The 17,198-nt window shown below is 44.3% G+C and overlaps 1 protein-coding gene across 5 annotated transcripts in view; it reads right to left on the bottom strand.

Moving 5' to 3' along the window:
• The window catches only part of LOC106607780 (protein FAM184A), a 154,885-nt gene that overhangs the window by 38,423 nt on the left and 99,264 nt on the right, over window positions 1-17,198 (bottom strand). For all 5 annotated transcript variants that reach the window (XM_014205128.2, XM_014205127.2, XM_014205130.2 and 2 more), the window contains exons 7-11: window positions 11,003-11,125; window positions 10,412-10,573; window positions 9,463-9,584; window positions 5,789-5,939; window positions 336-548 (exon numbers count right to left, since the gene is read on the bottom strand). In XM_014205128.2, the coding sequence (XP_014060603.1) occupies window positions 336-548; window positions 5,789-5,939; window positions 9,463-9,584; window positions 10,412-10,573; window positions 11,003-11,125 (771 nt within the window). The remainder of the gene's footprint in view (window positions 1-335; window positions 549-5,788; window positions 5,940-9,462; window positions 9,585-10,411; window positions 10,574-11,002; window positions 11,126-17,198) is intronic.

Below are 17,198 nucleotides of genomic sequence, written 5' to 3'. Positions count from 1 at the left end.
TGAAAAGCAGTGTGTGTCCCAAACAGCAATAATTCAATCAGGGTCAGGTCCAAATCACTGATCCGCTCAGAAGTCAACTGCTCCACATCTCTGGTAATGTTGATGGACTCACTGTTGCAAAAGTCCATCTGGGCACATCAGCAGCTATTTTACCAGAAAATCTCCACTGTCTCTCCTCATTCTCTGCACCCGACTTATATCCAGTCTTACTGACACATCAGAGTCTATACTGGCCCATCATGCCTCAAATATCTAATCTAATGCTCTAATGTCACAATTGGGTATATTTCACAATGGCACAGTTCTGCTCTGAGCCAGGTTCTAAATGGTCACACCTTGAGGTCGTGCTGACGGGTTTCCTCCAGGTCCTGCATGGCGCAGCAGTGGGCCTCCTGCAGGCTGTGTTCCCTGCGCTGGTACTCCAGCTGCAGTTCTTGGAGCTGCTGGCTCAGGTGCTCCCGCTCCTGGCTGAAGTGGGCCTGCAGCTGCTGCAGGGAGCTCTGCGACTGAGACAGCTGCATCTCCAGGCTCTGCTTCAGCAACGAGATCTACCGAAAGGGAGAAGTAGAGAAGGAGAGAGAAAGGAAAAAGAGAGAGAGAGACGGTGTAGAGAGAAGAACAGCTTGGATCAGATATTACAAGGTTCGCGAGACCTGTTTGTCTGTATACTTCATTCACTAACCTAGGACTACTTCGTTAGACAAAAACAGATATCAATTTTTAACGCTAGCTAGTTATGACCTGAAGAAACACAACATACATTTTTTTGTTAGAGGGTGCATCAAAAAGTCATTTTGAAACCAATTATACCCTCATAATCCTTATTTCAATATGGTTAGCCTGCAGCAACTTTGTCTGCTTTGCAATGGTGGAAAAAGTGTTTTACGTAAAAGTAAAGATAACAGAAAATGACTCAAGTAAAAGTGAAAGTCACCCAGTAAAATACTTATTCAGTAAAAGTCTAACAGTATTTGGTTTTAAAATGTACTTAGTATCAAAAGTGAATGGAATTGCTGAAATATACTTAAATATCAAAAGTATGAATGATTTCAAATTCCTTATATTAAGCAAACCATTTTTTACAATTGACCGATAGCCAGGGGTACACTCCAACACTCCAACATCATTTACAAAGGAAGCATGTGGGTTTAGGGAGTCTGCCAGATCAGAGGCAGTAGGGATGACCAGGGATGTTCTCTTGATAAGTGCGTGAATTGGACAATTTTCCTGTCAAAATGTAAGGAGTACTTTTGGATGTCAGGGAAAATGTATGGAGTAAAAAGTACATTATTTTCTTTAGGAATGTAGTGAAGTAAAAGTAAAAGTTGTCAAAAATATAAATAGTCAAGTAAAGTACAGATACCCCCAAAAAACGACTTAAGTAGTACTTTAAAGTATTTTTACTTAGGTACTTTACACCACTGCTGCTTTGCAACCTTTGGCGGCACCCTACACGTACAGTTGTGTACGTGTGATCAACGGCTCAGTGTGTGATCAACATGAGAGCTCAGTCACGCCACATTAATCAGCCAGGCCTCATTAGGAGTTACAGCCTATTACTACAGAGTATTATTACTGTGAATAATGAGACCGACCGGGGCCCTAAGCAGGAGAGGTGGAATGTGTGGGAGGAAAAGATCCACGGTGGTGACACCTCCATAAGTCACCCTGACTCTGCTGCTAGCTGGAAGGAAGCATCTGGAGCTACACCGTCAAGTAGGAGCTCAGAGTTAGAATGCCCTCCTGCACCCCCCCCCCCCCCCACATGCATAGATTTTTCCAGCATCTGCGTAATAAAAAATTTGGACAACAAACAGTATGGAGTGCACAGTGCATTATCAATGTTATAATGCAGTGACGTGTATTCGTTTGGCTCTGGGCGGAACACAACACAGTGATACTGTGGACATGGCAGACAGACTGCAGTGATCTAAGTGGAGGCAGTAGACGTGTCTGTGGGTTCATGCCAGAGGGAACTAGTGGGTTTTTAGTGCTGCTGACACTAAAGTGGGACCATTGACAGAAGACATTCACACCTCCCTTAGAATCAATACCTACACTGCCTTGGAGTGAACAAGAGGCGACACACAGGATCTGTATAGCTGTAATGCTCACTGTGTGCCAGACTTATTATCAGAGTCATCTGCTGCAGGGCAAAATGTGTGACTACTATCAAAATGGCACTGCTCGTCATCCCTGATAGAATCACAACCACTTGTGAAGAGGGATAAGAGGCTGCTGAATGCCTTCCATTGGGACCTGAGCGTAAACAACAACATTCCTAACTCAGAGGAGACTCAGATGTGGTTATTATGGCACAACAAAGAGAGCAGACGGTACAGTAAATCACACGCCACTCAGAGAGGCTGTAATTCTGTCTCATCAAAATAACAGAAATATACACCTTTCACAGTGTCAGGAAGAGGAAAATACTCCAGTATGAAGTGCACCAAGAGTCAGTTACAGAGCATAAAGAGAATATCAATGTTCAGAAGAAGGCAGATTTAGGTAATCAGTGTTTCATGCGTGTTGCCTGGGAACTGGGTGACGTTGGTTCACTGCAGTAGCAACCAGTCACAGTGGTTCTATAACAACCCTCTCTGTATAGAGACAAGGAGTGAAGAGAGAAACCACACACACACACACACACACGTTGGCACATTCAACACTGCAAGTGTCCCCGACAAGAAGCACTCACCTGCGTACAGCACACTGTAACGAAAGGAAAATGGACGCTGTAAAACCAGCATCGTTAGTGCAAACCAGGCCAAGTCTACACAACGCCATCATGCTAGCCACGCACACCAGTTGAATATACTGGTATTTGTCTGTAAACACACTATAGTGAGGGAGAAACGAAGAGCGCCAAGTGGAGCAGGTGTGTAAGTAGACTAAAAGCTCAGACACACCGGTAGGACTGTCCAACGTTTGCCTGCCGACAATACTTAGCACCTCTGAACAGAGTGTCGGCAGTCAATCTAATTTGTGTTCACACAGCAAAGACCTTGGAAGTAGTCAGCCACTCAGCCTAAAATACTAAATACTCCAAACCAGAAGGTGGCAGTAGCATTGTTTGGCAATGCATATCTGTGCGTGTTGTGGCGGTATTGCTTACGGTCTAGATTCCAAGTTATCTACGCTAATGTTGCTATTTTGTAGAAAGACCTTGTTGAAACTAGCCAGATGTCCACAGCTAGATAACGACTTAGCAAGATGACGAAGAAATAATTTAATTCACTCTCCATAATCCCATACTGCAAGTGCCAGCCGATAGCCAAATGTTTAGCTAGCTAGCTAACATTAGCATATTCGCTAAATAGGGCAACATAACTAGCTAGCTAAGGACACGGCACTAACTCAACAGCTTACACAAGCAGCTGTTTCATGGAAACTAGCTAATCCATTGTGATTTAATTCTAACGTCAATACTAGCCAGAGTGGTTAGCCATCTTGGAGGAAGTGCTTAGTTTTGTGTGCATTGCGTCTGTGCACTTAGCTAGTTACCATCCCATAGCCTACATTGCATATAAAGTGTGACTGGCTCATCCGTAGATGTAAGGAGGAAATGCCCTCTTTTTCCAATTTTGTTGGCTCCCCCTTGGGGGTCGTGCTCTCTGATTGGCTCAAAGTCAAGTTGTAGACCACTGACAAGCATAGCGATTCTACAAGTAGAATCCGTAGGTTCGTCGCTACCGGATTGGCACGCAGCATCGATCGCTTTTGCTCCAGCAAGAGAAGGAACAGCCTCCCACTGTGATAAGTACTTATCGGCAGTCTATCGGCAGTGAGATTCTCAGTGTGTTTCATGCTTACATTACTGATTGACTTAAGTTAAGCTTCACTGAGCTGAGTGGCGCTATGGGTGTGAACAGAATACACAGGAACACAGGGAAACATTCAGGAGTGAACAATGTCAAAATAAAGGCAAAAAAATATATTAAAGGGGCAGAGAGGGGAGGGAGGCCAGGTTAGGGTAGCTCTTTATCAGGGAGTGGTTGGAGTATCATGAGGGATAGCCAAGTTGGTGAGGACAGAGGAGCCCTTTTGCTCTAGATGATTGAAAACAACAGGAAAAGATGGGCAGCACTGCCTATTTCAATGTATGACAAGACACTGAAATATGGTGATATCTGAGTTCAGTTTAAAAAAAATATGAAATTACTTTCTACTGTCAAACCTAATTATTATCTGTGAAATGCCCTGAATGTTAATGCAATTAGCAAGTACAAGTGCATTAAAAGTTTTCGTTTTTAATTCGATTTGATTGGCCCATTCAGTCCCCTTCACAGGGCTGCCAGTGCCCGTTTGGGAAGACTTCAAATGTCATAATTTGAATAGATATCCAATAAATTCAGCATGTTTTATCTTCCTACACTTTGTGTGAGTGACAGTGCTAGCTATAGCTGCGGTGGGAGTTACAGCTAAGTAACAGAACAGGCTTCTCAGCAGTCTTTCATTGTCATGGCTGGTATCTGCATGTGTACGGCGATGCCCTGAGCACTCTCCTCTCACCTACTCATGGACATTAGGAAGTGGATGATTTAATATGGTATGACATACACTTCCAAAATGTTTCATTATATTTTGGGTTAAGTGGTGAAAATGTATAACCTATGCTCTTGACCTTAAAGTATGTAAAGTAGTCACGGAATCCCTATATAAATCCCAGCTCAACAAAACCTTTGCACTGATGGGACTAGTGGACAGACAAATTACCTAGTCCTTTTACTCTCCATATATCCTGGAGCCCAGTCATAATGTTGACATGGGGCTGAGAATGCTGTGTTTATCACAGTCAAGGTCTTCACAGGTCCAGCCGAAAACCCGTGACCCAACCGGTTCGGCTCCGAAATTCTGTAGTTGACTCTCAGATCTAGGTCGGATCGGATTGTCACGGGTCTCGGGTATGTGTAATTATAATTACAGAACTGAACGCGACTGCTGCAGTAGAGAGAGAGAGCGAGAGAGAGAGAGAGAGAATTGTATGCTGCTGCTCAGGCCTTTCACGAGAGTGGCGCGTGTAGCCAATCACACGTCATCAAAGCGGCACTAGCCTCTGGCTCTGTGTGTGCGGTGGGAAGCAAGTTAGGAGATCAATGGAAGATGGAACTAAAACGACGGAATTAAAAGTTAAACATGTAGCCTCCCGGGTGGTGCAGTGGTCTAAGGCACTGCATCGCAGTGCTAGCTGTGCCACCAGAGATTCTGGGTTCGAGTCCAGGCTCTAATTGAGGCACACAAGTAGCCTCAATTAGCCAACCCAGCTAGCTTAACTAGCTAGCTTCTCTTCATGGTTTGATGCAGTCAAAACAGGTGCTATGTAATCAGATTAGTTGATAAATAACCTAGCTTTGGCAGCTAAAAGTTAGTAACTAGCGCGAGTTGGCTTGGTTGCTGCGGTCTCTCTCTCCCTCCTCTTCGTGCCATTCAGCCACATATAAAACGCACAGCCCCTGCCCCGCTTGCTGCTCCTTCATTCCTCTCTCCCTCCCTCAGTGCCTGCATAAACAGCTTCAGATAACGTAGCAAAATGTTTTAATTATCTGCTGCTTCCCTCACTTGGACCGGATCAGACCGAGTCTGGACCCGAAAAGGCTCTATACGGGGCCAGGTCCGGTTGTCCTCTGGTCCATATATTTTTTACATGTATTTATTCGGGTAGGATCTGGGGAGGAAAGCCCCGGGTCCATTTCGGAATGGGTTCAACTTTTTGGACCCGAGAACACCTCGATATCACAGGAACAAGCTGTAGTGTGGTACAGCAGGGTGAGGGTGGACTGTCTCTTACCTGCTCCAGTAGGTCCTCCACCTTCCTCTGCCAGCTCTCGCGGGCACTGCCCAGCTCCTGCTCCTTGTTTTGGGCCAGCTGGGTGAGGGCTGCTCGCTTGTCATCCTCATGATCCTCCCTTAGCTCCTCACGTAGCTTCTTACACTCCTGCCTGTGGACACACACCAAATGCACACAATTACCATTAGATGAAGTACACAGAAGACAATAAAAATCACCCAGGGGTCAGGGGATCAACATAATGCAATAAAGCAAACCATTTTTAAAATAATTTCATGTTGTAATATATAGTAGTAGCATTAATGGACAAGTAATATATTCTCATTAATTCCAAATCAGTAAAGCCGCTGCAAATCATATACAGTAGAACCCTGTTTTAGCTAGGGTTAGGATTACGTTGATAAATAATTAATATTATCATGCAAGTCATGCTTGCAAGAGCACATGTATGAAAAGACCATCTAGTCAATATGTTATACTCTATGTGGCTGTGTTAAGACCCTTTTACCAACGCCACTTCTCATTAGGACGAACAACGCAACACAGACCAACATTAAACATTTGTTAGGAAAATCTGGCGTTGTGTGCATATTTCATAAACAGAATGCATCTGCACGTCGCTCCAGAGCAGACTGCGCATACAGCCATCATTAGAGAGGACAGAGATTGGGGCTGACAATCCCATCCATCTGAAACAGTAATGTAGATGTTAATGCATGCGTCGGTCTGTACACAGCGCAGCCTGGGACAGAGGTTTTCTAAGAGGATAACAGTATGTCCTGTAATTGCTGAACATTTCCAGCGAGCTCCGGGGGTGTTCAGAGTCCTCATCCTTGGGAGCGGAGCAGGGTGTACGTCCGTACGATTCCCCACGGCGTCATGCAAATGCCTCCCACCTCAACCGTGTCAGCGCTATTCAATGCCCACGCGTTTAGCGCCGCTGCACAGACTGCATGCTAATCGTTATTTAGCAGAGAATGGCGTCGTTAAACGTGGGGCGCTGACAGTGTTTTCGGCGTTCCCTACAAGCAGATGAGCGTCAGGGTGAGTGCGTGCCGCGGTTTAGCCCGGCGACACTGCTGTAAAAGGGGGGTGTTGATCCTCATCTCTTCAGAAAAACACAGACAGACACACAGCTCTCAGCATCTTCATATTGTAGAGAGCCTCACATTCATAACTCTAGCCCCAAACCCCCCAATCTGGCTAACTACCGAGGAGGGCACTCAGCACCTGGTGAGTGGAGGAGATGGGAGGGAGGAAGGGGGGTGAGTGTGTAGACTAGGCAGGGAGGATGGAGGAGAGTGTAGGCAGTACGGAGGAGGGAGAATGAAGGACGCAGAAGGAGGAAGGAGGGAGGAGAATGAAGGAGGATGTAGCGAGAACGGAGGAGGCATGTGTGTAAATTAGCCGGCTCCGTTAATATCAAAGCTTTCAGTCAACATCAGACAGCAGCAGAGAGGACAAGCAGTCAGCCACACATGGACTCCATCAACTCACTGTCTAAACAGCAACATAGTTTCTTTCCCCAACTTCTGGCGCACACCGACGCCAGGCATCTCTCACAAAGGCTTAGTTTGACTCTGAGGTAAATCTCTACTGACAGTCGAAGTTCATTATACCCGGCTCTGACATCACTGCATTGAAACACTCAGTAAAAGAGCTTCCTCTTATATTCTATCTGCCTGAAATGGTGGATCTTAGATGTCTATCTCTCTCAGCACGAGCCAAGCCAGCTCTATTCAATTATTCTCGGTCCCCTTGTGTGTGTGCGCGTATTCTCCGTGTGTGTGTGTGTGTGTGTGTGTTGGCTGTGCCAGATGACACACACGCATCTCTTGCGGTTGAGGCACTTAAAAGGCTGTCAAAGGCACTGCGGTGCAGTGTGGTGGTGCCGCCCAACTGGATTGTTTCCGCTCGCAAATGCTGTTCACGTTCAAGCCCACCATTACGTAAGGTAAACAGAGCAGGAGGCTTTAATGTGGGTAGGGGCTCTGGTATCTCTGCATCTCCCTCCACAGCACCAGTCTAGCTCCCTGTGAGGGGCAGGAGGAGAGATGTTTCTGAAAGGCCGTCACAGGAGATGAAAGAGAAGAGCCTAGAACAGAGGACGGAAGAGGGAAATGTGAATATCTCTCCCTCTGCCTTTGCCTCTTTCTCTCTCTCTCTTCTTTCATCTCTCTCTCTCTCTCGCTTTCATTCTGAGTGGCCTGTTGGCTCGAGTTATACATGGTGATAAGAAGAAATGAGGGCAAGACCGCAGACAAATTCAATGAACTGGAGAGGTGAAGTTGAGTTGAATAACTGCAGACAGTAACCACAGAAAACAATAATACTATTCAGTGACAGTGCTGTGAAAGGACACAACAGGGTTCTGTACAGAAACACAATCAGAACCCCGGAAGTTGCTATTTGCATTATGCTTTACTAAAGAAGAAGAAGGAGAAGAAGCATACGCTGTCTTCAATTATTCTTTTTTTATTACTACCTCACTTATTTAAAACACTAAATGCTGTCAGAATTACAGAGCATGTCAAATTCACCAAACGCAATGTATAAATTACAATTCATAGGGACAAAATGAAAAGGAGCTGAAGGGGAATGCAATTGTGAAAGACATTGAGAGAGGAGGGTAAATTAAACATAATTACGGTACAAGAGATGAAGAAAAGGACCGAAAACTTTGAGCCGATGCTGGTCTGGATGGAGTTATTGTAGAACTCCATGTGTAGCAGAGCCTTCCTGGTAATCAGGAATCCTAATGCTGTATTAAGACATTAATTGACCCCAGCAAGGGAGACAGACACTAATTGGACTCTGTCTGATGAGCTGGGATGATCCTCCTCCTCCTCCTCCCCAGTCTCAAATCTCTGAGCTGCAGTTCTGTTCACACCCTGATTCACATGTCCCTGCTGTAAAGGCATTGAGATTCAAATGTGACAACAAAACCCTTTTCCACTTGAAATTCATAGGCAGTGGCTTGTCAGGTCCTCCTTGTTAATCGGGCTCAAATCCATATCTCATATGAACCTCATTACCATTCCCGTCTCTCTCCTTTGAGCCAGAACAGGCAGCGGCAGTGAGATGCTCTGTCTGCTCGCTTGGTGAACACCCGCCATTGCTTCAGCAGAGTAGCCCATTTTGAGATAAGCGAGGGCATTGACTCAACAAATGTTGTGGAAAATGAACTCTTTAAAAGAAAAGAGATATAGAAATATTTTGGGGCAGTCTGATTTCTCATGGGACCTATCCTCCTACTCTTTCATTTGCACACAATGTGGGACCTAGCTAGCTACAGTACTTCAAAAGTACAGTATTACAGTACAGCGTTAACCCTTTTGAAATGTGTGGATTTGAGCCCTCTCAAGATAATTCCAATGGTCACCGTCCATTTCAGTGGTTATAATCTGTGGTGCAGCACTGGCTCTTTCTAAACGAAGCCATCCGTTCATAATCCTCAGAGCCAGGGAGAGGGAGGACCTCTTGCTGGGCTGGGATCAGGGACCGGCCCTGGACTAGTATCATTACCATGGAGCTGGAATGTATCATGGTGGCGCTCGCCTCAATGTGACTGTTTCAATTACTCCAAGCCAAACTCCTTTCCCTCACCCTGTCCATTGCCATCCCTGGCACATCTCACCAGGGCCAAGGACACACACACACACACACAAACACACCTTAACGTCTCGGTCCACTTGAGCTCCAGTTCCAGCGCCATCTTGTCCATCTTGAGTTTCTCGTCCTCTTTAGTGGTAATGACTTTAGCCTCGTGCTGCTTCTTCTGGGCCTCCATCTCTCCCTGAGAGAGACAAGGAGAGAGAGAGAGAGAAGGAGAAAGAAAGGGTTTGTGATATTAGCCCTCATGATAGACAAGACAATTGAGCACAGGATCTAAACCTCTATGAACAGGACTCACTACACACCGCTACAAAAGAGGAACTCGGCTCCACAGACATCAATTCTCATTGCTCCACACTTCCCCTGACATTCAGACTGGAGTCTGCTTCATTATGCAGGCCCAGAGAGATGAGAGAGAGGGGGGAAAGAGGGAATGGAGAGAGAGAGAAGGAGAAAGTAGAGAGGGAGAGGAGCCACAGAAGGTCAAAGGCATGGGAGAGCCAGTCTGAAGAGCAGCCTTCTAATGAACTGCCAATTTCATACGGGCTCCTTAAAGATGAGAACATAATTCAGAATCTGAGTCTGATTAGGTATGCCAATCCAGAGCTGCCGGATAGTCTGCTTGGCATATCAAGAATTGGAATCTGGGACAAAGCAGGTGGATGTGATGGATTTCGTATGGGAACAGACTCAAGGCTAGGAGATCAATTCAGAACAGATCAAGTTTATTACCCCCCATAAATAAACATGATATACAATCAATAAATCCTCAGTCAGAAGAGTGAATGGGGAAGGGAAATCATTAGGGTTTGCTGATGGATTCTCCAATGCCTCCCTGATGAGGAGAACCACACAGGGCCCAGGGGAGAATGTGTGTGTGTGTGTGTGTGTGTGTGTGTGTGTGTGTGTGTGTGTGTGTGTGTGTGTGTGTGTGTGTGTGTGTGTGTGTGTGTGTGTGTGTGTGTGTGCGCGTGCCTTTGTGTCTGTATGTATTGTTGGTGCTCTCACCTGCAGGGCGGTCAGCAGGTTGCTGGTCTCTCTCAGTCTGGCCCTGGTAGCGTCCAGTTCCTCCGCTAGTTTGTCCTGGGCCTCCTTCAGGTTGGTGATGTGTCCCTCTGCTGTACCCATACCCTGCTCACCCTCCTTCACCAGCTCCTGCAGGCGCAACACCTGCACACAGGCCGGACAGATCTATCATACATCTCAGACAGGCTTTAAAAACAGCTGTAAAGGGAAAGCAAATTGTCACCAGCCATGTCATCATGATGATATCTTGATAATTTGACTGCTGACATGCAAAACATTTTGGGACTGTATCAACAGTGGACTAATGAAAGAAAATACCTAAATAAAGTTTTTGAGTGAAATTTCCCTTTCTAATGGCCTAGTAGTAAAATGCATTCCCTTTTGTAATAGATATGAGTGTGGAATCTGCACCTCAAATGAGCCAAGACATACTCATACATTTTTTATCACCTGCTGTTGATAGCAGCAAACTTGAATGTATTCCAGTTTGTCTGGACGACAACAACAAATGGTCATGACAAAATGAGAGGAGCAAGAGGAGAGATCTGATAGGTTGGGTGGCTCCTGACTGACCTCCTGATTGGCTTGTTCAAGTTTGGTGGCGAGCTCCTCCTTCAGGCTGTCCAGTTGCTGTCTGAGATGGTTCTCCTGCTCCTCCAATGAGAGCCTCTCCCTCTCAAACTGCTGTTCCATTTCCTGTAGACAAACCCCAAAGACTCTGTCATAATAATACCAGCACATGAACCATTACAGGGCTAATCAGAGTATTTTTATGAATTTAAATACTTAGTAAATATGGCTGCAATAACTGTGCTTTTAGAGTAAAATCAAAGCCAGAGTAAAAGGATTCACTAGTACATGAAAGGATAATGGTTGGTATTATTCACATTTACACACTACTACGAGTTTTGTCAGCATCCTTGTAAAACAATATTGTGTAATATGGACTCATAAGGGGTTGGGAGCTGTAATAATTTAGGAGACTGTGTGTGTGTGTGTGTGTGTGTGTGTGTGTGTGTGTGTGTGTGTGTGTGTATGCTCCAATCCCAAGTGACACATTCATGTTGTACCCCTGGGTAGGTGGCTAACCTTTTACTGCAGTGGGCTAAATCAGGGCCACACAGTGATTCTTGGTAGTCTTAGACAAATCTACGTCGAAACAAAAGTATACACATCACACACATGGTTATGGGCTTAACAAAATAATACTTTTGAGTTTGCATCCCAATATTACACTTTATATACATCACAGAAGACTGAAATCCAACAAAACTGTTTGACATAGAAACACCCCATTTTCAATATATATATTTTTAATAATCTTTATTTTTTGATGAAATTATTAAAAATATGAATAACATTCCACCCATGAGTCACCCATTGACTGCAGGAAAGGGCTATTATCCTGCTGGGAAAAGGGATGACATGAGTGAGTTCATTATATACAGCACCAGTCAAAAGTTTCAGAACACCTACTCATTCAACGGGTTTTCTTAATTTTTTTAAACTATTTTCTACATTGTAGAATAATAGTGAAGACATTAAAACTATGAAATAACACATTTAGTAACCCCAAAAAAGTGTTAAAACAAATCAAAATCTATTTTATATTTAAGATTCTTCAAAGTAGCCACCCTTTGCCTTGATGACAGCGTTGCACACTCTCGGCATAGTGTGTCCAAACTTTTGACTGGTGCTGTACGCAACGTCAGGCCGCCCAGAACAAGGACGTCTGTAAATCAAATAAATTATGCAGAGTTCACTGATAAGGGCGATGTCACATTCTGGAACTCAATGTTCCGGGGGTAGAAAGATTTCTCGCTGTGACGGTGAGATATCACGGAGTAAATGCGGCCTTCAGACATTTCTGATATGGGGTAGATGTCTAGTCTACCATTTCGCTCCCATTGCAGGATATGTGTGTCAGTGGATGACAGTATGATAAGTAGACATCACCATAGGAAGACAGGCCTCTGGAGATGGAAGAAATGTGCAGTGGCATTTTTTTGTTTTTGCACCAGGCATGGAAATGTAATTACTGCACCAGACGATCATTTGCTTATGAAATTCTCAACAGCTCTGCATCTGTTAATGTCAGCGCTGAACATTCGACTGTGGACATCATTGAAAACACTTCATATAAAGCCTACATAATTTACAAAACAGAATACTTGATCACTTTCATACATAAATTACTGGTATAGTACTCTGAAAAGATGCCTTGAAGCTAAATCAATGACTGCCAAATAAATAGGAAATGCATTGAGCCGACTAGTGACTCAGACTACTCTGTGAACCTTGTCCACTCCAATATTAACTTCCTCTGGTGCAGATGGTGATTGACAATACATTCTCCTTTGCCTCAGTATCTTCTCTTAAGGAGGCAATCCGTAGTTGAAACTATAACAAAGCAACTCCCCGCCACTGTTTCCGTAAAAAGCTGAGGGACGGGGCTGGAGAAATGTAACCCCTCTCAAATTCATAGAGCTATGGATACATGGACTGACTATCCATCATATCAAAATGATAGTTTAACCATGGTTTGAGGCCATACAGAGTTTGTTTACCTTTACCTTGTTGCTAATATATTGTGGGTTCTGATGGGTTACGACAGTTGAACTAAGCTCAGGAGGCACTGATACATTATATTCTTCCAGAATGAATGGGTACATATGATTCATTTACAAGTCCCTTTAATGCTTTTCCATGACCAAAAACTGGGAAGAATACATATCATACAGAATATGAAATAGACAAGACACTTAATATTGCAATCTCAAAACGCAGTATCTATCTGCATGAGCAGCAGACTTGTCAGCATGGTGCACTAAGTAGAGCTAACTGAATAATGTATAGTTCCACCTTATTCAGAGAGAACTGCTCTGCACACTTTATGTATGTGTGGTTGAAGAGTACATGATTCAGATCTCTCATCTTCCAGAGCACACTCATATGCAAATAGGAGCTTATCTATTTTGCATGATACCACCCCTCCAAAACAAGAGTCAAGACATTAGGCCTTTAAGCTCATTAGCGTCTTCCCCTATTTTTTTCCCACTGAGTGTCAAGGGTAGTGTGTGTGTGTGTGTGTGTGTGTGTGTGTGTGTGTGTGTGTGTGGCGGCTTTGAAGCAAAGTCACTGAGTTCACCTTGCGCACAGTTCTTGAATAGTGCATACTCATTAAAACGTCTAAAAGTTTGTGCCACACAAAGTCTACACTGTCAGCCGCCCATGGTAGTTTCACTAGTCACTAATTCTACCTCAGTGTCCACAGTAAAGGTCCTTCCCACACCTTGGCGATGCCAGCCAAGGAGGTGACTCATGACCACGTCTTGGGACAGAAGGATGACAAAATGTCTTTCCTTCCTCCTCCTCTTGCTGTGCTGTGCGTAGAGGGAAGAAGAGGAAGAGCCTCAGGGAGTCCGCCCAAAATAGGATGTCAGCCGACGCGTCGACTCGTCAAGCTGCTCTTTGTGACTCTGACTCACCGGCGCACAAACATAAGCCCTCTCCAACAGGATCTATCCGCTCTCTCTCACCCTGTTCTGCATCTCTGTTTGTGAGAGTGAGGAGCGGAGAGGATATGATAAGCAGCAGTGCAGTGGATAGTTGCCGAGGCATCACTCTCTTTCTTTTTCTCTCTGGGCGCTAGTCTAATCAACGACATTAAAGCGCTTCTCCGTTCTGTCTCGGAGACTTCCACCTTCGTCCTGACAAAGGGGAGCGAACGACATTTGTCTCCCTGAGATAAGGTTCCTGGAAGCAGCCGAAGCACCCGGTGAGGTGTCTATCTCCCTCTACTATGGGCTTATGCAAATTAGACTCCAGGAACTCAAATACCATCCTGGTGGAGGAACAAGAGGGGTTGCTTCCTCCATTTCCTCCTATTTAAAACAATAAGGCTAAACAGGGAGATCTGAGCTGCCACTGGAAAGTCTGTTGACAATGTGGAATGACCAGGCTGATTTGTGTGCCCGAAACACACACACACACACACACTTTCCAATGTGTCTGAGGAGAGCCTCTGTCATCCTACAAACTTTCTGAGAAGAGTGGTCTTTCCCATCTTCCCTCCCTTCAAGCAGCCATCATGGGCCAGTACAGCCAGCCTTGTTTTTCTGAGCTGAAAAGGCTTTAACTCCAAACAATGGTGTTAGGTTGGCCAGCCCTGATATAAACAAGCCCAATTACAGCGGCTCAACCCAATATCTGTTATGTGGACATTTTTTAATGACAAAAACACTAAATAATACAACCATGTTGGAGGGGGATGAGTTGACTGAAGCCTTTGGCAGCCTCTGAGCCGAGAAGCTAAAAGATGACAGATTGCATTTTGGCTGAGTCAATCGTGCATGTCTTCTGAGTCATTTCATTTCATATGTTATCAAAACAGACAGTTTAGTCATGTCAGTGTGGCAGATGTTTTCAAGCAGATAGAAACGCTTCTCAGTATTTCATGGAGTAAGAGCAGGGTTTTCTGTAGTGAGGTGCAGAATGGATGTGGAGGGTGCATGTCAGCAGTCTCCAACACCTCGGCCCAGGCTGAGGTAGGTCCTGGTGCTGTGTGTGTCTGAGTGGTTGGGCAGAGCGAAGCGCGGGCGGGCGGGGTGGGGAGATGAGTTCTCATTGTAGTGGTAAATGAGGCGTGGGTGCTATGCCAGATACAAACACACTCCCTGCTCTGCCGCCTCCCTGTCCGCCTGCAGGACTGGAGCTGATGCAGCAGAGCTCTGGACCCTGACACACACAGAGAATAGTCTGGACTGAGACAAAGACACAGCCTAAGATACATACAATGACTCCAACTAAGGTTGGAGTCATTAAAACTTGTTTTTAAACCACTCCAAAAATGTCTGGTTAATAAACTATAGTTTTGGCAAGTCGGTTAGGACATCTACTTTGTGCATGACACAATTAAATTTTCCAACAATTGTTTACAGAGATTATTTCACTTATAATTCACTGTATCACAATTCCAGTGGGTGAGAAGTTTACATACACTAAGTTGACTGTGCCTTTAAACAGCTTGGAAAATTCCAGAAAATTATGTCATGGCTTTAGAAGCTTCTGATAGGCTAATTGACATCATTTGAGTCAATTGGAGGTGTACCTGTGGATGTATTTCAAGGCCTACCTTCAAACTCAGTGCTTCTTTGCTTGACATCATGGGAAAATCAAAAGAAATCAGCCAAGACCTCAGGAAAACAACTGTAGACCTCCACAAGTCTGGTTCATCCTTGGGAGCAATTTCCAAATGCCTGAAGGTACCACGTTCATCTGTACAAACAATAGTACGCAAGTATAAACACCATGGGACCACGCAGCCATCATACCGCTCAGGAAGGAGACGTGTTCTGTCTCCTACAGATGAACATACTTTGGTTCGAAAAGTGCAAATCAATCCCAGAACAACAGCAAAGGACCTTGTGAAGATGCTGGAGGAAGCAAGTACAAAAGTATCTATATCCACAGTAAAACAAGTCGTATATCGACATAACCTGAAAGGCCGCTCTGCAAGAAAGAAGCCACTGCTCCAAAACCGCCATAAAAAAGCCAGACTGATTTGCAACTGCACATGGGGACAAAGATCGTAGTTTTTGGAGAAATGTCCTCTGGTCTGATGAAACAAAAATAGAACTGTTTGGCCATAATGACCATAGTTATGTTTGGAGGAAAAAGGGGGAGGCTTGCAAGCCGAAGAACACCTTCGCAAGCGTGAAGCACGGGGGTGGCAGCATCATGTTGTGGGGGTGCTTTGCTGCAGGAGGGACTGGTGGACTTCACAAAATAGATGGCGTCATCAGGTAGGAATATTATGTGGATATATTGAAGCAACATCTCAAGACATCAGTCAGGAAGTTAAAGCTTGGTCGCAAATGGGTCTTCCAAATGGACAATGACCCCAAGCATACTTCCAAAGTTGTGGCAAAATGGCTTAAGGACAACAAAGTCAAGGTATTGGAGTGGCCATCACAAAGCCCTGACCTCAATCCTACAGAAAATGTGTGTGCAGAACTGAAAAAGTGTGTGCGAGCAAGGAGGCCTATAAACCTGACTCAGTTACACCAGCTCTGACAAGAGGAATGGGCCAAAATTCACCCAACTTATTGTGGGAAGCTTGTGGAAGGCTACCCGAAACGTTTAACCCAAGTTAAACAATTTATAGGCAATGCGACCAAATACTAATTGAGTGTATGTAAACTTCTGACCCACTGGGAATGTGATGAAAGAGCTGAAAGCTGAAATAAATCATTCTCTCTACTATTATTCTGACATTTCACATTCTTAAAATAAAGTGGTGATCCTAACTGACCTAAGACAGGACATTTTTACTAGGATTAAGTGTCAGGAATTGTGAAAAACCGAGTTTAAATGTATTTGGCTAAGGTGTATGTAAACTTCTGACTTCAATTGTGTGTGTGTGTATATATATATATATATATATATATATATATATATATATATATATATATATATATATATGTATATATATATATATATATATATATATATATATATATATATATATAGAGAGAGAGTGACCTCCTGGGATACAGAGACGAGCCTGAGATGGAGACACAGCTAGGCTTGGGTGATATACTGTTTATACAGTACACCGGGGTAGTCAAAATATGTTCAATAAGGTAGGATGCATGCTACACCACTGTTTTATAAACATAAGTTAAGTATAACTATAAGAAATGTAAGACGTGTCATAAATGATATCCAGCTCAGGGCTCCAGCTATGCATCTGGTTTGCTAACTAAGT

Source organism: Salmo salar, chromosome ssa06 (genome assembly GCF_905237065.1).
Source record: "Salmo salar chromosome ssa06, Ssal_v3.1, whole genome shotgun sequence".
Classification (NCBI taxonomy): Eukaryota; Metazoa; Chordata; class Actinopteri; order Salmoniformes; family Salmonidae; genus Salmo; species Salmo salar.
This window is presented reverse-complemented; position numbering and strand designations above follow the sequence as displayed.